This window comes from Quercus robur, chromosome 6 (assembly GCF_932294415.1).
Source record: "Quercus robur chromosome 6, dhQueRobu3.1, whole genome shotgun sequence".
Taxonomy (NCBI): domain Eukaryota; kingdom Viridiplantae; phylum Streptophyta; class Magnoliopsida; order Fagales; family Fagaceae; genus Quercus; species Quercus robur.
This window is the reverse complement of record NC_065539.1, coordinates 40,417,025-40,441,998: the sequence shown is the minus strand read 5'-3', so window position 1 is coordinate 40,441,998 and position 24,974 is coordinate 40,417,025. Positions and strand designations below refer to the sequence as shown.

Sequence of the window (24,974 nt, the reverse complement as noted above, 5' to 3'; positions counted from 1 at the left end):
TCAAAAAGTGTTTTCAAAACAATGGCCGCTCCAGGAAATTTCTTGAGGGGGGTTGTTAAGAAACTTAAATTTAAAAAATTTTGATAGAAAGAGAATTTGAATATATTGTGTTATTGACCAAAAAAAAAAAAAAATTACAAATACATGAAATTTTACAATTTCTTTCTACGAGTTTTTATATTTTGAAATCGTCACATGATAGTTTATCATCAATTGTGATTATATAATGTCAATGTGAATATGATCATTTTATTTTGTTAAGTTTGTATAACATTTTTATTTTTATGTAATTGTCTTTATTTATTTGTTATTTTTTTATTATAAATTATTGACCCACATAACCATATTCATCCATGCATAAATAATTTATTTAACAATCACTAACTTTTTTTATTTTTCTTTGAATCACTAGTTTTATAACAAAAAGTTATTATAACATGTTAACAATATATAGATGTAACAAATTTTTATTTCTTGGTTATTAAATTATATAAAGTTATATTGTATATATATATATATACCACGTATACATTCACACACTTCACAATTCACACAAATAATATTATATCAAAAATAATAATAATAATGTACACAATTAGTATCAAACACACACTCTCTCTCTTTCTCTCACTCACTCACACACACACACACACACACACACACATGTATATACATAGTATAAATTTATAATAAAGAGAGACATTTAGAATTCACAAACATTCACATTTTATTTTTAGAGTAAGAGATACATAGAAAGTCAGATAGAGAACAAAAATGAGATAAGATTCATGAAAGAAAAAGAGAGTGATTCGTGTTGTTAGTTAGTTTTGAGATAAATTGATCTATGTTATTTGATTTTGGGCATTGAATTGTGATCATAGTATATAACATTTAAATGAAGTTGTGCAAAAATACTTTTTAAGAATAATTATATTAATAAAAAGTATTATATATATATATATGTAAATATTTATTTTTTTCCAAGTCAGGGTTGATTCGTCTGACTTTTTTGATGTGAAATAATTACGAAAGCAAAAATATACAATACTCGTACTACACTACGTACATAGGAAATGGGATTTGGATCCCAACTCAGAAGAGTACCCCACCCTCGTTCAATAATAAACTTCTTAACCATTTTCTCCTACTGATTTCTAGAAATACGTGACTGAAGCTGGGCCACATATTAATTCTGGAGAATTAATAGACCATGCAAAGCTTTTGAGCACGATTTTTTTTTCTTTTTTTCCTGTTTTGCTCACTCTTTTTCTTTTTCTATGATCGACTTTTTCAGTTGTTCCACAGTCTTTTGTCAGATCGTCTAGGTCTAGCAAATAAATATCTGACTTTTATTACCAACCGCCACCTGCCCCTTCATTCTCGCATTTGATATTTCTGAATCAAAAAAGACTGTTCAACAATAACTTTTCGGTTTCTCAAAAAAAAAAAAACAATAACTTTTAAATTTTTGGATTTTTTTTTTGGAGGAACTTTGCTTGAAATTGTTGGAGCTTTGAGGAACAGGTTTCTTCCATTATTATTATAGTTATAGAGAACAATTTTTTACCACGCAAAATGATCACGCGGTTCAATTATTGTCCTTTTTTGGCTTATTAATATCATAAGGAGAAAAAAAAATCTTTTAACATGTTCCACTAATTTTATATCTTTTTTATCCAGAAGAAGGTTAAGCTGTGTTTGGTTTGATTGATGAAGAAGGAAAGGAAGAGAAGGGAATGATTTCCTTCGTTTAATTAGAAAGAAAATGAGGAAGGAAAGAAGAATGGACGGAAAAAGATTTTTGTAGGATGCATCATTTTTCCTTTTCCCAAAATAATTCTTATACTCTTAACAAGTTTTGTTTTTTTTTAAGTACTTTTATATCTTTATTAATCTATAATTTAAAAGGATAAAAGTTCGTTAAAAAAAAGTGTAAAATACATTCTGTGGAAACCCGGCCCAAAAATAATGGGCTATTCCAAATTCAGGCCCGTCCGAGGAGCGTCCTGTTCGAAGGGAAACCACATATGAAGGCCTACTCAATCCCAATAACGCCAGGGAAACCTGTCCGAGGAGTAACTCCTCCTCGGACATCACGAATCCCAGACGAGGAACTCTCTCCAGCTATTTCAGTTCATCCTCCCAACATATAAAATGAATAAAATCCAAAATATCTCATGGAAAGCTACCACCACATTAATTGCGCCCCAACCACCCCCTTGGCCGCATTAATGAGGAAAAGACACCTGAACAGTACCGCCTCGGCCTCTGCAACTCACAAAGGGACTGATGAGGGCGTCTGATGGGACAGGTGCTCAAGTAGATGCTTAGATGATCAACAGGTGTAAGGTTGAGATGAGAGGAAGAGAACTATATAATGTAGTGGAGTCCCTCAAAGAAGAGGACGGAAAAAACTGTATTGGGAAACTGAAGAAATAGAATCAGAGGAAAAAGATCCATTCTTGTGTTTTTATTTCTTTTTGCAAACAATACTGTCCATGCATTAGACCGAATAGGTTCACTGAAGCTAAGTTCTTTGACCCATCCTCTACAAATATTTATTGTGGGTTGCGCTTTGGGCCAAGGCCTGATCAACTGAAGTTGGGCCAGGAAAATCGTGCAACTACAATTGGCACCGTCTGTGGGAAGAACTAAGGCATCAGCTAGTACAACGGTCGAGCATGGCAGAGCTAGGCCCGCACCAGGAGGATCCTCACCAAGCTGACTCCCAACGAACACAACCCGCCGAGTCCCAAAGGCAAAATAACCCAACCAACCCAGGCGGCAGGGGGAATCGTGAGGGAAGTGTGCATACTATCCGGACGAGCCAGAGTCACACTCAGACAGGAAGTCACGTGTCTCAGAGGCGAAATAGTCACCAGGCCATGCAGCGAGAGATAGATGACCTAAAAAGGAAGTTACGACGTGTACAGCGAAGACGATCTCCCTCTGACTCAGGCGAGTCTTCTAATGCGGAGGACGTGAGTTACAGACAAAGGTCAAGGACCCCCCCAAGTGAGACCTTTTCTTACGAAAAGGAACCACGCCCAGTACGGAAGTATGAGAGCCCATCCAGCAAAGGTTCGGGGAACGACGCCATGAAGGAGGCGCTGGATCAGGTCTCGAGGTCACCCTTCACGAATAGAATCGAAGGGGCTAAGCTTCCAAGACGCTTCAACCAACCGGTGTTCTCCATCTATACCGGCAGAACAGACCCGGTAGAGCACGTGAGTCAGTTTAACCAAAAAATGGCGATCTATTCGCAAAACGAAGCCCTAATGTGCAAGATCTTCCCATCCAGCTTGGGATTGATGGCAATGAGGTGGTTCAACAACCTGAAGACAAACTCCGTAGGCTCCTACAAGCAGCTCACTCAAGCTTTTTGCTCCCGTTTTATTATAAACACCAGAGTCCCTCGACCTCTCAGTTCGCTACTATCCTTATCCATGCACGAAGGAGAAACCCTGAAAGCGTACTCGGATAGGTATTGGGAGGTGTATAATGATTTAGATGACAACCATGATAATGTTGCTATCAGCACGTTCAAAAGCGGTCTCCCCACTGAGCATGGCTTAAGAAAATCCCTCACCGGAAAACCAGTTACTGATGTCCAACAGTTAATGGATAGGATCGACAAGTACAAAAGAGTAGAGGAAGATCAGCTGCAAGGGAGGGGAAAGGAGAAGGTTATCCACCCCAAAGCAAATGATGTCAGGTCGAAATGTCACAATCATGGTCAGCCGAGGAGAGACTTTCCGCGACAGGCTGGGCAGAGCAACCCGTAAACAGTGAACGCCGTGTTCAGAGAGCCAGTACAACAGGTACTGGAGAAAGTAAGGGATGAACCCTATTTCAGGTGGCCGGGAAAGATGGCTGGAGATCCTTCCAAAAGTAACCAGAACCTGTACTGCCACTATCATCGGGACCATGTGCATACTACTGAGGACTGCAGGAATCTGTGGAATCACCTAGACCAATTGGTCCGAGAAGGAAAGTTACGTCACCTGCTGCACCCATCGAGCGGCCATCCCAGCCAAGCAGCACAAGAACCTCGAAGGGACGTGTCTTTAAGACCCCCCACCGGGACGATACATGTCATCCTCGCTGCACCAGGAAGAACAGGGCCACCCATCCCCAGGGTATTAGCTGTTGATCGGCTCCCCTCCGAGGGCAGGCAAAGGGAGCCCAAAAGGCCAAAAAAGGGAAGCTCCTTGATACTGGGATTCTCGGATGAGGATAAGAGAGGAACTATTCAACCTCACGATGATGCCTTGGTGGTCACATTGCGGATTGGGGGCTTCGATGTGAAAAGGGTGTTAGTAGACTCGGGAAGTGCGGTGGAGATAATGTACCCTGACCTATACAAGGGGCTGAACTTGAAGCCGGAAGATTTGGCAGCTTATGACTCTCCCCTTCTCAGCTTCGAGGGAAGGATTGTTACGCCAAAGGGGCAAATCCGACTGCCCGTACAGACTGGGGCGGAAGTGGTGGAGGTGAATTTTATCGTGGTCGACGCTTATTCACCCTACACCGCGATAGTTGCAAGGCCATGGATCCACTCCCTAGGGGCCGTGACCTCCACACTTCATCAAAAAGTAAAATACCCATCCATAGGACAAGTGGAAGAGATCCGAGGAGATCAGGCCGTGGCCAGGAAGTGTATGGTGGCCGCCATCTTACATCGACCCTTAGTCGAGTCCTCGGCCCCAGAAAGCTTATAGCAACCAGCCTCCTCGGCAAGACAAGACGATGGGCTGGCCGAGGAGATAAGGTGTGAAGGTTTAGATAAGATTGCTGTCAAAGATGACCCGGAGAAGTTCTTTCAGGTCGGCTCTGAATTGCCCTCTCAAGAAAAGGAGGAACTGGTCAGATTTCTCAGAGAAAATGTCGACGTATTCGCATGGGACGCCTACGATGCCCCGGGAGTTGATCCTAGCCTCATCTGTCACCACCTGAACGTCAACCCCTCTTCCATTCTGAGGAAGCAGCCACCCCGACGCCCTTCAAAGGAACACGCTAGTGCCGTAAAAGACGAAGTGGCAAAATTGAAAAGAGCAGGGGCTATCAAAGAAGTCTTTTATCCCGAATGGTTGGCGAACACAGTGGTGGTAAGGAAGAAGACGGGGAAGTAGAGGGTCTGCGTGGACTTCACGGACCTGAACAAGGCGTGCCCCAAGGACCCATTCCCCCTACCCAAAATCAACCGATTGGTGGATGCAACCGTGGGGCACCCTCGAATGAGTTTCCTGGACGCCTTCCAAGGCTATCATCAGATACCCCTTGCGCTAGAGGACCAAGAGAAAACGGTTTTCATGACGCCCATCGGAAATTATCATTACAAGGTGATGCCGTTCGGGCTAAAGAACGCGGGCTCAACCTACCAAAGGATGATGACTCGGATGTTCGAGCCACAGCTGGGCAAGATCATTGAGATTTATATAGACGATATGGTAGTGAAGAGTAAAAGGGTGTCCGAGCACGTGAAAGACCTCGGAATAGTCTTCGCTATCTTAAGAGAGCACCGATTGCGGCTGAATGCCTCCAAATGTTCATTCGGGGTCGGGTCTGGGAAATTCCTAGGGTACATGGTCACCCACAGGGGAATAAAAGTAAGTCCCGACCAAATCAAAGCCATTAACAGCCTACAGACTCCTAGGAACCCGAAGGAGGTGCAGAAGCTCATTGGCATGATTGCGGCGTTAAACCGGTTCATATCGCGATCGGCGGATCGATGTCGGCCTTTTTACCTCCTGATAAACAAGTGGAAAGAGTTCGAATGGTCGGAGGATTGCGTTCAGGCTTTCCAGCAGCTTAAGGACTACCTGTCCCGACCACCCATCATGTCCAGTCCTGAGGCAGATGAGGTACTATTTGCCTACATCGCCGTAGCTCCCCACGCTGTAAGCCTGGTACTTATACGGGATGATAATGGGGTGCAGCGACCGGTGTACTATGTGAGCAAATCACTACATGAGGCCGAGGTGCGATACCTACCTTTAGAAAAGGCAATTCTGGCGATAGTGCCTGCAACCCGTAAGCTTCCTCATTACTTTCAGGCGCATACGGTCATCGTTCTGACTCAGCTTCCCCTTCGAGCCGTTCTTCGAAGCGCTGACTACACAGGAAGGATCGCCATGTGGAGTGCTCTTTTGGGGGCCTTCGATATTAAATATATGCCTCGACCCTCCGTCAAAGGACAGGTCCTCGCAGACTTGGTAGCGGAGTTTGCTGAGCCCTCTATAGAAACGATGACCGAGAAGAAAGACCTGGGTGGAAAATTGGTTGGAGCAATTTCAGCAGGGGGGACCATGCATTGGAAGGTCTACGTGGATGGCGCGGCCAACCAGAGAGGATCAGGAGTTGGGATAGTATTAATATCGCCGGACGGCGCTGCCATTGAAAAATCGTTAAGACTCGGATTCTCGGCTACGAACAATGAAGCCGAGTACGAAGCCTTACTTCAAGGGATGGCGATGGTTCAAAAATTGGGTGGAAGAATAATAGAAGCATTCTCGGACTCCAGATTAGTGGTCGGACAAGTGATGGGCGAGCTTGAAGCTCGAGACACTAGGATGCAAGAGTATCTGGGACAAGTCAAACGGCTACAGACGAGTTTTGAATCCTTCACTCTGACGCACATTTCCAGGAGCGTAAACACCCATGCAGACTCGCTGGCCACTCTCGCCACGTCCTCGGCGCATAATCTGCCGCGAATGATCCTTGTTGAAGATCTATCGCAGGCAAGTCCCATCTGCAGAAACCCGGCTCAAGTCCATCAGATCAGAAAAAGTCCTAGCTGGATGGACCCCATAAAGAGTTTCCTCCAAAACGACGTCTTACCGGAGGAAAAACTGGAAGCCGAAAAGATACGCAGGAATGCTCCTCGTTTCTGGCTATCAGAAGACCACAAACTATATCGACGCTCTTACTCTGGGCCGTACCTTCTCTGCATACATCCAGAAGAGTCCGAATCTTTACTTGAGGAGTTACACGAGGGGATTTACGGAAGCCACACCGGAGGAAGATCGCTGGCGCACAGGGCACTCACCCAAGGGTACTGGTGGCCGAACATGCAAAGAGAGGCCCAAGAATACGCTAAGAAGTGCGACCAGTGCCAAAGATTCGCCCCGAATATCCACCAACCCGGAGGGGTTCTCAACCCCCTCTCTAGCCCATGGCCGTTCGCACAATGGGGCCTTGATATAGTCGGACCTTTCCCCAAAGCTGCGGGGAACAAGCGATACATAATAGTTGAAATTGATTACTTCACTAAATGGGTGGAAGCTAAACCCTTGGCCAACATTAGGGACGTGGACGCCCAAAAATTCATCTGGAAGAACATCATCACCCGCTTCGGGACTCCGCGTACACTCATTTCCGACAATGGTCTGCAGTTCGACAGTAAGAACTTTAGGGAGTATTGCCGCGAGTTTGGAATCATTAACCGATATTCCACCCCCGCCTACCCTCAAGGAAATGGGCAAGTCGAGGCCGTGAACAAGGTCATAGTGAACGGACTGAAGAAGAGACTGGACGAGGCAAAGGGGAGATGGGTAGAAGAACTCCCCCACGTCTTATGGACTTATCGGACGACGCCACGACGATCGACCGGTGAGACCCCCTTCTCGATGACTTATGGGGCTGAAGCCGTGCTCCCGATCGAGAATAACTTTCCCACGCTAAGGTCTAAATTGTTTACCCCAAACGATAACGACGAGTTATTGGAACGGAGTCTGGACCTAGCTGAAGAAAGAAGGGAAAAGGCGATGATTCATATGGCCTATTATCACCAGAAGCTGAGACAGGGGTATGATGCTAATGTCAAACTGCGGCCTCTGGGTCCAGGTGATCTCGTGATGAGAAAGATTCTTGGCAGCGCAAAGAACCCCTCTTGGGGCAAGTTAGGGCCCAATTGGGAGGGACCATACCGTGTCACATCCGTGGCCGGAATAGGCGCCTACTACCTAGAAGATTTGGATGAAAAAGCTGTACCTCGACCATGGAATGTAAATAATCTCAGAAGATATTGTTATTAATGAGAATGGCTTAGCATACGTTTTCTTTCATGATTGTCCGCTGCTTGCTGTTCCACTGACAACTATTTATAAGTTTTAAACAGAACCTAAGTCCTGCATGGCTCCTCGGACCACAGACTTAGGGGAAATTAATACTTAAGAAAAACCATAAGTTTTAAACAGAACCTAAGTCCTGCATGGCTCCTCGGACCACAGACTTAGGGGAAATTAATACTTAAGGCAACTAACCACAAGTTTTGGACAGAACTAAGGCCTTGCATGGTCCTCGGACTCAAGCCTATGGGGAAACCAAATACACGAAAGAAAAACCACAAGTTTTGGACAGAACCAAGGCTTTGCATGATCCTCGGACTCAAGCCTATGGGGAAACCAAATGCACGAAAGAAAAACCACAAGTTTTGGACAGAACCAAGGCCTTGCATGGTCCTCGGACTCAAGCCTATGGGGAAACCAAATGCACGAAAGAAAAACCACAAGTTTTGGACAGAACCAAGGCCTTGCATGGTCCTCGAACTCAAGCCTATGGGGAAACCAAATGCACGAAAGAAAAACCACAAGTTTTGGACAGAACCAAGGCCTTGCATGGTCCTCGGACTCAAGCCTATGGGGAAACCAAATGCACGAAAGAAAAACCATAAGTTTTAAACAGAACCTAAGTCCTGCATGGCTCCTCGGACTACAGACTTGGGGGAAATTAATACTTAAGACAACTGTTCATAGGTTTTAAACAGAACCTAAGTCCTGCATGGCTCCTCGGACCATAGACTTAGGGGAAATTAATACTTAAGGCAACTATTCATAAGTTTTAAACAGAACCTAAGTCCTGCATGGTCCCTCGGACCACAGACTTAGGGGAAATTATTACTTATGATGGATTGGGAGATTATTACTTAAAGGAAATCATTTTAATGCATGCGCACAGTCTAGCACCATCGCAACCCTCAAATGCGCAGCCTAAAAACCCATTTTTATTTTGACCGTTTACTTGTATCTACATCGTTGCAAATGTTTTAAAAAAAAAAAAAAAGAAAAAGAAAAAAGAGAGAGCGCTACTGACGTACATCCATAGTAAGCAAAACGAACATTTTATATTAATATTCCGAGTACATTAGAAAGAGAGGTCCTTACAAAAGAATGGAAAAATAGGACGACTCTCATTAAAAAGAAAAAAAAAAAAAAAAGTACAAAGATCAAAAGCCTAAAAGGCTAAGCCTTAGCGGGAGGATCTTCTTTCTGCTCGGGCTGAGGAGGAGGAACCTCAATGGTAGAGTCTGCGGCAGGATCCTTCGCCATATCAGGCACGAGGACGGCATCGGGCACCGCCAGGTCTTGCTCCGAAGCGACTTGGGCTTCATCAGGGTTAGCTCGGATCTCCTGAGGATAGAAGATGCTCTCGGGCAGTCTTAGTGCCGAATCCGCAGGAACTCCTGCAGCATCGAGAGCATGAGCCCATGAAATACTGCAGTAATCCCTGCACACCTCGGGGATCTCCTCGGATAGCCTGGCTTCCGTCTCTTCAGCCCCGAGCTGGCGAGCAGCATTCTTCTCGCCCTCAGTAGCCTCTCGGATCAGCTGGGCCTCCTCTTTGGCCTGCCTCAGCTCATCCTCAACTTTTTGCAGGGTAGTCTTGAGATCCTGCACTGCCTGCCTCTCAGTGGCGAGGTCAATCTGTGTCGAGTACAGCACTTTGCGCTGGTCCTCCGCCTGGGTCTCGACACTTTTTAAACCAGCCTCTGCACTTTTGCGCCGGTTCTCCGACACCTTGAACTCGTCCGTGAGTTTAAGGTGCTCGTGCTTGAGGGACCCCAAGGCTTTCTCCATCTCCGCCCGAGCCAGGGTCTCAGCCTCAACCCGACTACGGCTATCACGGCAAAACTCATCGGCCACGAACACCTGCTGAGTAATCTACGAACGAAACAAGATTGTTTTGAAATAGAAATCTAACAGGGGTAAATAAATTAATAAAACAGTAAAAGGATTACTTACCAACGCGAGATCCCTTTTTAGGGATAGGAAGAGCTCGGGCTGAGAGAATCGCCTATAGGCCTCCATGTCCCGAGGAAGGAGTAAGGGTTGCTCTAAGGCATCCACCACGTACCCTGCCCGGCCTCGGTTATACTCTCGGACCGAAGCATTGAAAGGGATGGCAACCCCATCCAGTTTCAACTTGGGGTTCCATGCACGAGGGGAAGCGCGCACGTCAGCAAGGTTCTCCTCATCCCGGCTCTCCGAGGAGTTACCCCTTCTGCTCCTTGGCGCCCGCGTAGTCTTTTGCTGCTTGGTCGGCTGGGCAATCACCTCACCTTCCTCAGGAGTGTCAACCGGCCTCTTCTTCTTCAGGTCCGGATTAACCTTAAGGCCAGGGTCCGAGACGCCCTGAGGGACCACAGGGGGAAGGGTTTTGACCTGTGATGGAGTTGGTCCCTTCGATGACTGACCCTTCGATGACTGACCTTTCCCTCGGGAGGACATCAGCTCCTTTAGAGACTTTCCCTTTCCTGCCATGGGCTCTACCTCTTCGTCTGAAGTATCGTCCGAGCAGATAACGATTGAGGGAATACCAACTGCGGAATGTTGGTCCTGCTCTGCTTCGGGATTAGAAAGCTCCACCAAGGGGTTTTGCTGAATTTCCTCCTCGAAGTAAAACTTATCTATCTCTTCCTCAAGAGAAAGACGAGATGATTCAGCCCCTTCTTCAACCAAAACGGCAGCGCCAGGCTCGTTTACCGGGGGTAGCTGCTCTGCTAAGTAGGGATTTCTGACACCAGGCAACACAACTGGTGGCAGATCGTGGTCAGCTAGGAACCCGTCCTTGGACACGTCAATTCTAGCCAGCCTCGGACTACCAGCCCTTATAGCGTGACCGACTGCCTGAAAAGCGCTGCTCAGAGGTTGATAGCCCAGAACCAGATGGGCCGCACGCAACTGTCCGTCCTCGGCGACGTAAATCTCCGACCTAAAGAGATAGTTCAACGCTGGCACGTTCACAAAGTTTATCCGAGGAGCAACGTGAATTTTGTCTGCAAGCAAACCAAGAAAAGTGAGGTTAGACCATGAAATTTTCCAATTACAAAGAAAGCAAGAAAAATAACCCCTCAACACTAAATCCTTTCCCAAAAAGGACCAATCCTAAAAGCGCCGCACCTGGGTTTCCTGCCCGAGTTGGACAATGAATACCGTCGAACCACTCCCCAGAAGCAATGAGGAAGTCATTCCTCACGGTCTTATTGGATACTGGAAGACAAGAGATCAACCTAACGTCCTCGTTCCGGGATTTAAGATAATACCCATCATCCCCGAGGCGGTGACATTCGTACAGATAAGCCACATCGTGCCAAGTAAGGCCTAGATTCATCCGCTCGTCTAAGACATCTACACAGCCTAGTATCTTGAACATATTCGGGGCACACTGATACGGCGTCAACCTATGGTTGAACAGGTATTCCCTTGTGATCCTACGCATGGGAAGTGTCATCCCTCCCTCTATGAAAGCAATCATGGGGATAACGACTTCTCCCTCAACTCTATCTGTCAATACTCCTTCCAGAGGACAGTACCGTAGCCCAACCCCAGGGAGAATGTGGTATTTAGCCCTAAAGGCCTCCATAGCGGCTGGAGTTTTTACTAATTTTTCGAATCTACCCATCTGAACTGAAATGGGGAAATGAAAGTAGAGACCAAGAAGAAAAGTAAAGTCCGAGGAGGGAATTGAAACGGCGAAAAGAACGAAATGTACTGGTACCTGCACAGAACGCTCAATGGGACGCCTGGAAATCTCTCTTGGACGAAACGCTTCACAAAGAACGGCTACGGTGGCGCAACGGACGCAAGTGTTCGTATATCTCTGGGATTTGATGGAGTTCTCTGGAGTCCTTTGAAGTTTATGAAATACAGATAAGAAGAAGGAACTGAACCCCTCTGACGTCTTATATAGCCAGGAGGAGAGAGAAAAGATCGCTCCTGCCTAAAAATACGAGAAAAAACGATGGCCGTTCGATCCCCGCCACGCCGTTGGATGAAGGGAACATAACGTCTCCAGAAGTTAATGGTCGCGCCTCGTAAATTGTAGCGCGTCAAAAGTAACCGTCCGCACGCGCGCCACACGATCTCCTTATTTCCATCCTCTCATAAACACCAAAACCCCGCTTTTCTCCTCGGAAGGAGATAAAAACCGGAGTTTTTAGGGGCTATTGTGGGGCTCGGCCCAAAAATAATGGGCTATTCCAAATTCAGGCCCGTCCGAGGAGCGTCCTGTTCGAAGGGAAACCACATATGAAGGCCTACTCAATCCCAATAACGCCAGGGAAACCTGTCCGAGGAGTAACTCCTCCTCGGACATCACGAATCCCAGACGAGGAACTCTCTCCAGCTATTTCAGTTCATCCTCCCAACATATAAAATGAATAAAATCCAAAATATCTCATGGAAAGCTACCACCACATTAATTGCGCCCCAACCACCCCCTTGGCCGCATTAATGAGGAAAAGACACCTGAACAGTACCGCCTCGGCCTCTGCAACTCACAAAGGGACTGATGAGAGCGTCTGATGGGACAGGTGCTCAAGTAGATGCTTAGATGATCAACAGGTGTAAGGTTGAGATGAGAGGAAGAGAACTATATAATGTAGTGGAGTCCCTCAAAGAAGAGGACGGAAAAAACTGTATTGGGAAACTGAAGAAATAGAATCAGAGGAAAAAGATCCATTCTTGTGTTTTTATTTCTTTTTGCAAACAATACTGTCCATGCATTAGACCGAATAGGTTCACTGAAGCTAAGTTCTTTGACCCATCCTCTACAAATATTTATTGTGGGTTGCGCTTTGGGCCAAGGCCTGATCAACTGAAGTTGGGCCAGGAAAATCGTGCAACTACACATTCAATTTCTTAAGATTTACTAATAAGAAAAATATATAGAAAAAATTCAAGAATAGAGTACACTAAAGTAGATAAAAGCTCTTAAGATTTACTAATAAGAAAAATATAGAGAAAAAAATTTAAAAAAATTATAAATTAATTAATTGGACCAAAATTTAATATTACAAACTCACAAAATCAATGATATGAAAAATAAAATAATTGAACAATAAACGCTTAATTTGGATGGAATACTAATAGTTTAATAGAGTACATAAAATAGTTGCATTATAGCTTATAATTATTTAGTTTGATCTTGAAGCATATTTTGATATCTTCTGTCCACGATTCACACCCAAAAATTTATGAATTGAAGCGTGTAGTGAACAAATGCTTATATATTCATTTATGACGCTTTTTTTTTTTTTTTTTTTGGAGAAATTCATTTTTGACGATTGACTTTAGATTTTTTTTTTTTTTTTTTTTTTTTTCGTTTTTTGATTTGTACCAATTATTGAATTTTTTTTTTCACTTTTTTTTTTTTGCATAGATTTAATTCCTGTCGTATCTATTGTTGAATTATGTATATTTAGCGCAAAAACAAGGTAGAGCCATATGTTTGAAATCTGACCTAATTCATTGAGATACATATACGTTAAAATGTGCATTCATTATTATGGACCCCATGGAACCAAAATATAATCTTTGCTTGTTGCCTTATTCAGATCCTGAAGACTATAAATAGGGGACCATGCTACTGCACAACACCACAAGCCCACTTCTCTCTTCCTCTGCCCTAAACCTTGAAGTTTCTGAGTTTTCTCGCTTTGTTTATACACAACACGTCAATGGCCAGCGCCAATATTGTGCTAGCTTCTGCACAACAACCCATTAAGGCTGAGCTGAGAGTATTAACCATGTCAGACGAGCAGATCATGAATCACATTTATGCAACCCATGTTCATGCTGATGACGACAACTTTGATGAGGATTCTCTTTTCGCTATCGTGGAAAACATTCTCAAGCATGCCACGGTTGTTGCTGACAATGTTATGCTGGTATATATATGTTACCACTACACATACTCTCTTACGAGATGTTTGAATTCACATGTGAGAGAAAGTATTAGAATTATTGTTAAATAATTAAACACAGTTTCCTAATAATTAAAACTTGTTGAAGCATCAGTAACTTATCACAATATTTGTAAACCTCCATGGCTTATATCCTCATCAATGGCATAGAGATGAACACAAAATTTTTCTCATATTTAGTTTTGAAAGGAATAAATAGATGCATGCTAAGTTGTTTTTTTGTTTAAATTTAAACAAGAAACATTGGTAATTTCAAAATTTTATTCTCTTCATATATGTCTTTGAGTTTTCTGACTGAAAAATAATTATGACTTACTCTAGGGTACCCATGGACACCCGGAGAACATTCATGAAAAGGCTCCTAAAGTTGGCTTCACTCCACCGCTATGTATGCTCAGACATCTTTCCTCCCTGGTAATTATAAAAGAATAACATTTTTTGTCCAACATTGTAACTATTATAAAAGTATAAATTTAATCATCTAACTATTATTCTAACAATTGGTAAATGTGATGCCAAATTATGTAATGCTAGATGACATGCAAATCTCCGGGTGAGGAATTTGCACATAAAACAACATTGTCAATACTTAATAATCTCTCAAATTACTCATGGGATTCAAAGGCAGTGTTGACACTTGCGGCTTTTGCTATGGAGTATGGGGATTTCTGGCTCCTTACCCAACTTCACTCATCGGACCAACTTGCCAAACCAATTGGGATCTTGAAGCGAGTACCTACCATCTTAAGCCGTCCAGGCCTTCAGAAACACAAGAAAGCGATGCTTGAACTTAACAACTTGGTCAAGGTCACATTAGAAGTCATTCAATGCATGTTTGAGTTGGAGAAGCTATCCATCTATGGTACAAAAGATGTACCAGAATTGTCAATAGCCATGGACCGTATCCCAATAGATGTCTATTGGGCTATCATAACTATCGCAGCTTGTATGACTCAAATGTGTTGCATCATTAATGATGAGTAAGTCCTTGCCTTTGAAATGAAGAATATGTCCAGAAATAATTGTGTATAATATCATATATTTAATCTAACGCAATAACCATGCTTATTGCTTAATTTCAGGGATAGGACACAAGATCTATCACCCTTTGCTCAAAAAGTAAATTACACCCTTAACCTGCTAAGGATGCAGATAACACGTTGTCGTCAACAAATAGGTTAAATATGTTTTGCACATGAAATATAATAGGTTAAAAATGCATAGGAATTCTAATCAAAGATTGCTGTTCAATGCAGAGATAATAGAGGCATATCGAAAACTCTCCAAACTTTTACAAACCCCAACCGAGATCATGGAGGTGTTCAAGGCACTGATTTTTGGCAAAGATAATGTGCAGCCGCTCATTGATGGTTCCACTAATAGAGTGGTTAGCTCTTATGACATATCACTTTTTCTGGGTTTATTTCTAAATATTATCACTATTATACAACAGTCTTTTGATGGCATACTACAAATAAGGGTGTCTATAGCATTGTGCCAGGTTATAGTACTTGCTCATGTTTGGCCCGAATCTACCTCAGCTATGATTTTAGAAGTTACCAAAAATTATATTTTTTTATAAACACTATGCAAATAAGTTATTTGAAACTGTGAGCTACCCAAGTGGACTCCAAACCAATCCAATAAAGAGAGTTGCTAGCAAGCTGTAAGCCTAGTCCCAACTTAATCCCATTTTTGAAACACGTGACATATTTATCAATAATATCGTACATAAAATTTAATTTATTTTTTCATTCATTTATGCATTATTTAAAATTTATCATTAAAAATTAAGACTATATAGTATATAATTTAAAGTTTTCTTCATATAAATAAAATAAAAACCAGTTATTGAATAGGGTTGTTGTCGTAAATCAGCCCAACTCAAATTGATGTTGAACCAATAAAAAATAGCCAGCCTAAGTGTTATGGGCACGCATTATCTCTAACTCAATTCCTCAAATTTTCAAGCTATCTAGCCTAACAGGTCCGGCCATTGCTGCATTTGTATATAACTGTATTCGATCTAAACTATGCAATAATTACATCATCTTTTTAATTAACATGTATTGCATAGACAGGTTACTATCGATGTGCTAAAAAAGAAGAATGTTTTGTTTTACATTTCGGCCCTAGACATCACCATTGATGATATTTTGATTCTCAAGCCAATTTATGATGGAATAAGAAAGGAAGATCAGTATAAAATTGTGTGGATCCCAATTGTGGAGCAATGGACTGATGAACTACGAAAGAAGTTTGAGATGCTGCGGTCTAAGATGCCATGGTACATAGTGCAGTACTTTTCACCAGTAGTAGGCATCAAGTTCATTAAAGAGGAGTGGAACTTCAAAAATAAGCCAATCCTCGTGGTGATGAATCAACAAGGGAAGGTGCAACACCCAAATGCACTCCACATGATCCGAGTATGGGGAATGAAGGCCTTTCCTTTCACTACTACTGTTGAAGAAACTCTTACCAATAGAGTTGATGGGATAGTATCAGTATGGTTTGACATTCACCCAGATGTTGCAAATTGGGTAAAGTTATTTACTTATTTTCTCAAATCTAAATTTATATAAATACTTAAGCTGCGTTTGGATTGCCCTGATTCCAGTGCGTTTGTGTTTCCCCCCCCCCCCCCTTTTTTTTTCCACGCGTTTTTTAGACTTGCGGTTACTGTTCATGCACTATTCAATGAACAGTAACCGCAAATTTTGACTTTTCAAACTTTTTTTAGCCAATCAGTGCACATCGTGTACTGTTCACGGACCCACAAATTTCACTTTTCAATAACTTTTTCATTAAAAATGGGTCCCACGGTACTATTCACACATTTAAAAATTAGTTTGCTACAGTATTTTTCAGTTTTCAGTTTCAGTTTTCAGTTTTCAGTTTTATCCAAATGGACCCTTACATTCCATATTAAAATCCTCTACCTTCGAAACGATTTCATTTTATAGTCTACTTATAAACATTAGGATTTATGAATCTAAAAATGTATTACTGTCACATCAAAATTTTAAATGATGTGACACTATATACTATTAAATTCAAAAAATAAAATTTTAATGATGAAATAAAATTTCTCTCCATTTCAAGTTAAATGGAGAGGATCTCACAGGTGGTGAATGATCATAGTCACACACAATGACACGTACACATATTCATGCACTTTGAAAAGCAAATTTTAAACGTATTAATTCAAATAAAATTATTGCTTTGGGGTTTAATCAGATCAAACAAGAGAAGTACATTTTCTTCTATGGAGGCAAGGACAACGAATGGATCCAACAATTTAACAAGAAAGCAGCTACCTTGGCTAATGACCCAGTCATGAAGGATACAAAGATTTCCATTGAGTTGTTCTGCGTGGGAAAAGGCAATAAAGGCGAGGATGAACCCAACATCTTAGGGCATTTCTGGAACCGCGTAGAGAGCTTTTTCTTCTCCAAGACTCACAAGAAGACTGAACAAGACATTGTAACTCAGGAAATCCAAAAGTTGCTTTCATACAAGACTGAAAGTGGATGGGCTGTGCTGAGCAAAGGGTCTAGATTGGTGGTTAGTGGTAATGGGACAACAATGTTGAAGGTCTTGGAGGAGTTTGGCAAAAAGAAGGAGCTAGTGCGTGAGGTTGGCTTTGAAATTTGTTTCAAGGATCACTATGAGAAGATTATTCAAACAGGTCGCCATTGTTGCCGTGTTGACATCCCCATGAATGCTGGAAAGTACCCAGAGCATATTAAATGCCCTGAGTGTCCTCGTATCATGGAGACTTATATCAGCTATAAGTGTTGCCACATTGATGGTCCTATGAATGCACTGCACTAAATGGCAACCTCTCTCTCTCTCTCATATTATTATCTCTACCAAATAATTATGTGGGTAAGTTTGTTATGAGTACCACTTGTGTGATGTATGTGAAGTGTAAGAGTAATTCTACAATAAGGGAATCTTGATTACGATGGTAATCTGATGCCCATGTTAAGAAAATTATCTATGTAATCGTTTGACGTTCATGATGCAATTGGAGGGTGTATTTAAGTATTTATTATGCATGGCAGTAGTTTTATTTTATTTTTCGGCAGGCTTCCTTTAGCTAAGCCTAAGCCCAATAACATTAAATGGATGCCACTACATGGCATTGGGCCTTCAAGCCCAATCATTTTTACACAAGATACTTCACATATTGGGCTCCAAGCCCAATGGAAATTGCAAGCAACCCTTAACGACATTGGACCTCAAAATTGTGTGCCAATAAAATGTTATTTACTATAAAACAAAATTTAACTACAAAATTGATTGTAACGTAAGACTACAATCTTATTCAATATTTTTTTATTAAATGTGAATTTTGACAAATCCATTATTGGATTACATCTTCTTCTTATATTCTTCATACTTGCAAAATTTCTAGAAAATTAAAGATAAATAACTATGTTATCAATAAATTTTTTAAATTGCAAATTTTTGAAGTTTAAAATTATGCATAAAATATGAGCTTATAGATCATATAGTAAATAATATCCAATTAACCCAAAATGTGACATGTGTATTAAGAGTATAAAAAATATGCAATTCAACAATTAGATTTTTAAAATATGAGAGTCTGTTTGGTTTGGTAGATTTTAAATAGGATAAAAAAAAGATGAGAGAAAATATATAGGTAGTGGGAGGGGAGGGAGAGAGGAAAAATGGCGAGTTCAGCTATTTTCTTTCTAGACATATCAAAAATTTATCTTTCCAAAATTGAGAGAGATGTAAAAAGAAAATGAGGAGCAAAAGGCACTCTCTGTTTTGGACAAAAATATCGTCCTCCAATTTTCAAAGAGTGGTTTGGTTTTTGTCATTTTCTTCATCTTATTTTTGTCTTTTTCTTCTCTTATACTTTACTTTGCGTACCCTTGAAGTTGAAGTCTCAGGGCTTTGGATTAATCACCGCATCCAATAGCAAGTGCGAGAGATCTTCACTAGCTATCCCTTGTTATCTTTGAAGGAGAGTCCAAATGCGTTGGTGTTATTTTTGTTTTAATCAATAATTAAGAGTAAGGGAATTTAAATGCTGCCTGTCTCCAACTGTAAGGCATTGATTAATTAAACTACAAGACTTTGTATTGTTGCTTTCACTGTATTCTCATCCCTTCGCATTCCCACATTCATTTTATCCAATCTCCAAATCCTTATCTTCAAAGAGCTTGTACATTGTAATTAAATTAGGTACATCTGTCTACATTTTCAAGCCAATGCGTACTATCCCTTTCACATCCTGTGGTCTTCTCACATTAATTAACTGTGACCACTACCCAATGCAACGTCCTCCTCAGCCGTCACATCTTTTGGCCTCCTCACTCCCTATTATCTGTAATCTTTAAAGAGTTTTTTTTTTTTTTTTTTTTTTTTTTTTTTTTTTTTTTTCTGATAAGCTACTCTTCAAAGAGTTTGTCCTTAGAAAATTTGGAGGTCTGTCCAGTAGGGCATATGTTCGATCGACCCTGCCAATCAAGCTTCTTTTAACTTATTGTTTTGTCTTCTTTAATTAAATACAGCAATCACTCTTTATAAATTAGTTGGTGCTGCTAAATAAATTTACACAGATTTTTACATTCTTTTCTCTCAGCTTTTGCTTTCACTACGTGGAAAAGAAATGAGATACAAAGGGTGCCACGTGTTATGTCTTTGACGGCAGTCAAAGCGTGCAAAACGTGAGCTCAAAAATGTCCAAACCCCAATATATAAATCAGACGTTATCATTGAAACTTCAAAGTTCAGAGTTCACATATTGTGAACGGGAGAAAAGTTGATGAGAAAGAATCAAAATACTGATGATAGGATAAAGCTAGATTTATAATTGATGATACTAAAAATCATTAGTTGCCTCTTCGTCTATGCTGATGGACAATGATAAGTTGTTCCGATGATTAATATGCAAAAAAAGACCACCAAATGATAGAATACCGGTGTGATATTGGTCAAAAGCTCTCCGATAATAAAAGTCAGTTCAAGGTGAAATGATTTACTTTCTTATATTAGAGAGCAAATTTGGCTAGGAATTGTGAGTATGAAATTGTGTACATTTCTCTAGTTTGGTTGTGTTTTATAATTCTTGTATTCATTGTCTGAATGAATATTTGCATTTATGGGATATGAAGCCGTTGGCATTAATAGCTGTCTGTTATTGTCTATCAACAACTATTCTTCCGTTGGTGTCCATACATTACTCCTTAGCTATTTTATGTATTTAATGTCTTTTATAACTTCGTCTGTTATTGATTTTCGACCATTACGCCTTGCACTGAATAACATTTATTTTGTCCGTCGAGAAATTGACGATCTTATTACATTAATGCTCATCGATAATGAAGTGATAAAAGAGTACTATCCTGTAGAGACCCCCTTTTTTTTTTTTTGTTGAGAAAATATCCTACAGAAACTTGATTTAGTAAATTCAATGAAAATTATTATTTTTTAAATTAATAATTTCATTTTGGCAATTAATGTTTTATTTAGTTGGCAAAAGATAAAATTAGACACAAACTAATAAGACGATCATATTTTATTTATTTCAATCAAATATATCAGGAAAAAGGAGAAGGAGATGGAGATCCTTCCAACAAAGTAAACAACTGAAAACAACAATTCTGAAGTTTCTATTGAAAATAATTTTCTAAGAAATTTTGTATTTGATTATGATTTAGGTCCTTTGTTTATAGACAGTGAAGAGTTATGACTCTTCATTTAAATTGACACCCCTAACTCCTTTTTGAACATCATGACTTCTTAGAATAATTCATAAAATAATTATATTTTTAAAATCAATTATTTTTGCATCAGAAAATAATATCGAGAAGTTATAACCTAGTGCATTTCATTTCCTTTTTAATGAATTGAATAATCATCATCTACTCTTGATGACACACATGCACATGCCACGTGTCCAAGTGCACCAAAAGAACAAGTGTTGTAGAGCCACTTGTAAGGTGGTGGGCCTTGTTTGGAATGTTGGGTTGCTTTCTATTACACTAGGCCCGAGTTTTCTAGATAAGGGAGTTGGGACCGGTCCGACTGAAACCCACCTTGGTCCGGCTTGTGCACAAACTACACTACATCTGCCAGGCTTTGGTTACATGCCCATAACAAGCAAAGCCGCTATAAAGAAGTTATGGCGGGCAGATATAATACGGATAACACAAGAAAATACAATCGCTACTTTTAGCCACAATAAATAAAAGTGAGCAACAAAAGGCTCGCCGTACACAAAATAAGCTAAGTGAAGGATAAACAGAGTTAGCAAAATCAAAGTGTTAGTTTGCCATGCCAAGTAATACACGAAATTGAAACCAAGAAGGGAAAATCGTTCCCTCAATACGAGTAATCTCAGAGAAGAAATTAATTGCTTTGAGAGAACAGGCCTAAATGGTCTATGCCCAAATACAGATCTTTTACCTTTTATAGAGAGCATGGCTATTGAGAGAGAGAGAAGATCAACCTATTGGTACATGTCTGCCGTTCTAAACTCTCTATTTTTCTTTTTCTCTCGTTACTTCTTACTTTTCTTTTCTTTTGTTTTACTTCCTTTCCTTCTCAATGCTTACTTCTGGTTATGTTTTTTCCTAGAAATTCCTATTACTGTGATTTTTTCGAATCCCCCTTCAGTACACAGTAAGGGGTCCTTTATATAGAGCCTGCCATGACTAGTATTTACTGTTTTAGCCCTTAACTGCCTTTGTTTGGTGTGGGTGTCCTTGCCAACCACTTACTGGTTGTCAGTGTTCAGCCACCACCACTTACCTGTGCTGGCTGTGCCGCTCCCCTTTGCCAGACAAAGAAGGCTATTTTGTATGTTTACTTGTTGTGGATTTTCTACCCGTTACAGTGTGTGTGTGCTCTCTATCTCTATCCCTCATGGCATGAACCTAGTGGTTCCAACTCATCATTACTTCTTTTGGGTGGCATGTCATCCCAATAGGATATTTCCCCCAAAAGAGCCTGAGCAAGAACCCTAGAATAGGTTTTTTCCCTCTCCCCACCGCCAGACCATGCCCTCTCTTACCTCTAATCCATGACCTACCACTTCCTATATTGGCTGGGTACAGGCTGATGGTGCCTAGGTCTTACACGTGCTTCACCTTCTTCGCCTGCTACTCATGCATTTGCCATGATTTGGAGATTGGTCTGTACGTTCTGCCGTGCACTTTTGACTTCTTATGGCGTGGGTTGTTTTCCAATCTGCCATTCTTTATGACTTGCTTCTTTTGGGGGTTAAGCCTTGTAAGATCATGGGCCTTCCTTCCCCTGACTTACTCTGTATTCACTTCGTGGCCTTGTTAGCATTTCCTGCCATACCACTCTGCTATTCCTGCTGTAATGTTGTTTGACTCAATTTTGCTGGGCTTCTTTGGGCTTGCGGTTTATTTCCCTCCTAGTGACTTAGTGTGTTCACTGAGCCTTTTCTTACATTGTTTGTGGGCTCCTGTGTCCCATTTCCCTCTTAGGCATCCTTGGCCCATTTGCTTTCTTTGGGCTTCCTCGGCCATTTTCCAATCCTGCTTTCCCATGGGCCTTTACTAACTCTTTTGAGCTTCCCTGTCCCAATTACTTTATACCTCATCCTTGGGGCTGATGGGTCTTCCATTAGCCCCTTACTTTCTTTGCTTGCATTACTTTGGGCCTGCTGTGGCCCCTTCTCGTTTTTCTACATATTACCCATGGGTTTGCTTCTTCTCTCTTTCTGGGCCCATTCAAGCCCGTTTGCTTTCTCAGGACCCACTTTATGAACCCGTGAGCCGTTCATTCTTGCCACTTGGGCTCAATGGTTTTTTCTTGCTTGCTAACTTTGGTCTGCTCGTGTTGCTGGGCTTTTTCTCTTATTGGGCTTGTCAAAATAAGCCTCAACACCACTATATTCGATCTAAACTATGCAATAATTACATCATCTATTTAATTATTAAAATATTACAACTTCAACCTAACATAGCTCAATTTTCATAATTGTATTGCATAAATAGGTTAATATCGATGTGCTGAAAAAGAAGAATGTTTTGTTTTACATTTCGGCCCTAGACATCACCATCGATGATATTTTGATTCTCAAGCCAATTTATGAAGGAATAAGAAAGGAAGATAAATATAAAATCGTGTGGATCCCAATTGTGGAGCAATGGAACGATGAACTACAAAAGAAGTTTGAGATGCTGCGGTCTAAGATGCCATGGTACTTAGTGCAGTACTTTTCACCAGTAGTAGGCATCAAGTTCATTAAAGAGGAGTGAAACTTCAAAAATAAGCCAATCCTCGTGGTGATGAATCGACAAGGGAAGGTGGAACACCCAAAGTACTCCACATGATCCGAGTATGGGGAATGAAGGCCTTTCCTTTCACTACTACGGTTGAAGAAACTCTTACTAATAGAGCGGATGGGATAGGATCAGTATGGTTTGACATTCACCCAGATGTTTCAAATTGGGTAAAGTTATTTACTTATTTTCTCAAATCTAAATATATATAAATACTTACATTCCATATTAAATCCTCTGCATTTGAAACGAATTCATTTTATAGTCTAAATATAAACATTAGGGTTTACGAATCTATAAGTGTATTTACTGTCACATCAAAATTTTAAATGATGTGGCGTTATATATTGTTTAAAATAAAATTTTAATGATGAAATAGAATTTTTCTCCATTTCAAGTTAAATGGAGAGGATCACATAGGTGATGAGGGATCATGGTCACACACAATGACATGTACACATATTCATGCACTTTGAAAAGCAAATTTTAAACAGATTAATTCAAATAAAATTATTGCTTTGTTGTTTAATCAGATCAAACAAGAGAAGTGTATTTTCTTCTATGGAGGCAAGGACAATGAATGGATCCAACAATTTAACAAGAAAGCAACTACCTTGGCTAATGACCCAGCCATGAAGGATACAAAGATTTCCATTAAGTTGTTCTACGTGGGAAAGGGCAGTAAAGGGGAGGATGAACCCAACATCTTAGGGAATTTCTGGAACCGCATAGAGAGTTTTTTCTTCTCTAAGACTCACAAGAAGACTGAACAAGACATTGTAACTCAAGAAATCCAAAAGTTGCTTTCATACAAGATTGAAAGTGGATGGGCTGTGCTAAACAAAGGATCTAGATTGGTGGTTAGTGGTAATGGGACAACAATGTTGAAGGTTTTGGAGGAGTTTGACAAAAAGAAGGAGCTAGTGCATGAGGTTGGCTTTGAAATTTGTTTCAAGGATCACCATGAGAAGATTATTCAAGCAGGTCGCCATTGTTGCCATGTTGACATCCCCATGAATGCTGGAAAGGCCCCAGTGCATATTAAATGCCCCGAGTGTCCTCGTTTCATAGAGACTTATATCAGCTATAAGTGTTGCCGCATTGATGGTCCTATGAATGCACTGCACTAAATGACAATCTCTCTCTCTCTCTCTCTCTCTCTCTCTCTCTCTCCCAAATAATTATGTGTCTAAGTTTGTAACGAGTACCACTTGTGTGATGTATGTGATGTGTAAGTGTAATTCTACAATAAGGGAATCTTGATTACGATGGTAATCCGATGCCCATGTTTAGAAATTTATCTATGTAATCGTTTGATGTTCGTGTTGCAATTGGAGGGTGTATTTAAATATTTATTATGCATGGCAATAGAACCAAACAAATTACGATAATAACAATCATAGAGTGAGAGAGGGCAGAGAGAAGCAATAACTTTCACTTCGAAGCTCTGGAGAGTAATATCAATCAATGGCATTTGGTATGGTGGATACCTTTCAATAGTAGTAGTAATTAGTGTCGATACTGTATTTTGTCCAGCTTCGATTCATGCGTCCCTAACCGAGTATGGTCAAAAAGTTGACTTTATGATCCAACTGTCGGATCAAGTTGAATCTTGGACCATCTCATAGGACGTATTTTTCCCTTTAAAATGATAGTTTACGAGCCAAAATTGGAGCTAAAACGGGTAAGATATC

The 24,974-nt window shown here is 40.9% G+C and overlaps 1 protein-coding gene and 1 pseudogene across 4 annotated transcripts in view; both read left to right on the top strand.

Moving 5' to 3' along the window:
• Positions 1-18,038, top strand: part of LOC126688744 (protein SIEVE ELEMENT OCCLUSION B-like) — a 100,595-nt gene extending 82,557 nt beyond the window's left edge. The window contains exons 1-7 of one of the 4 annotated variants that reach the window (XM_050383550.1): positions 13,651-13,948; positions 14,306-14,398; positions 14,519-14,964; positions 15,067-15,161; positions 15,241-15,371; positions 16,066-16,524; positions 17,222-18,038. In XM_050383550.1, the coding sequence (XP_050239507.1) occupies positions 13,739-13,948; positions 14,306-14,398; positions 14,519-14,964; positions 15,067-15,161; positions 15,241-15,371; positions 16,066-16,524; positions 17,222-17,818 (2,031 nt within the window). In that variant the 5' untranslated portion in view covers positions 13,651-13,738 and the 3' untranslated portion in view covers positions 17,819-18,038. Of the gene's footprint in view, positions 1-13,650; positions 13,949-14,305; positions 14,399-14,518; positions 14,965-15,066; positions 15,162-15,240; positions 15,372-16,065; positions 16,525-17,221 lie in introns of those variants that run through there. The other 3 variants (XM_050383552.1, XM_050383551.1, XM_050383553.1) reach the window with 3 other exon arrangements.
• Positions 18,039-22,191: 4,153 nt separating this feature from the next.
• LOC126690188 (protein SIEVE ELEMENT OCCLUSION B-like) lies at positions 22,192-24,453 on the top strand (annotated as a pseudogene).
• The last annotated feature ends 521 nt before the right edge of the window (positions 24,454-24,974 follow it).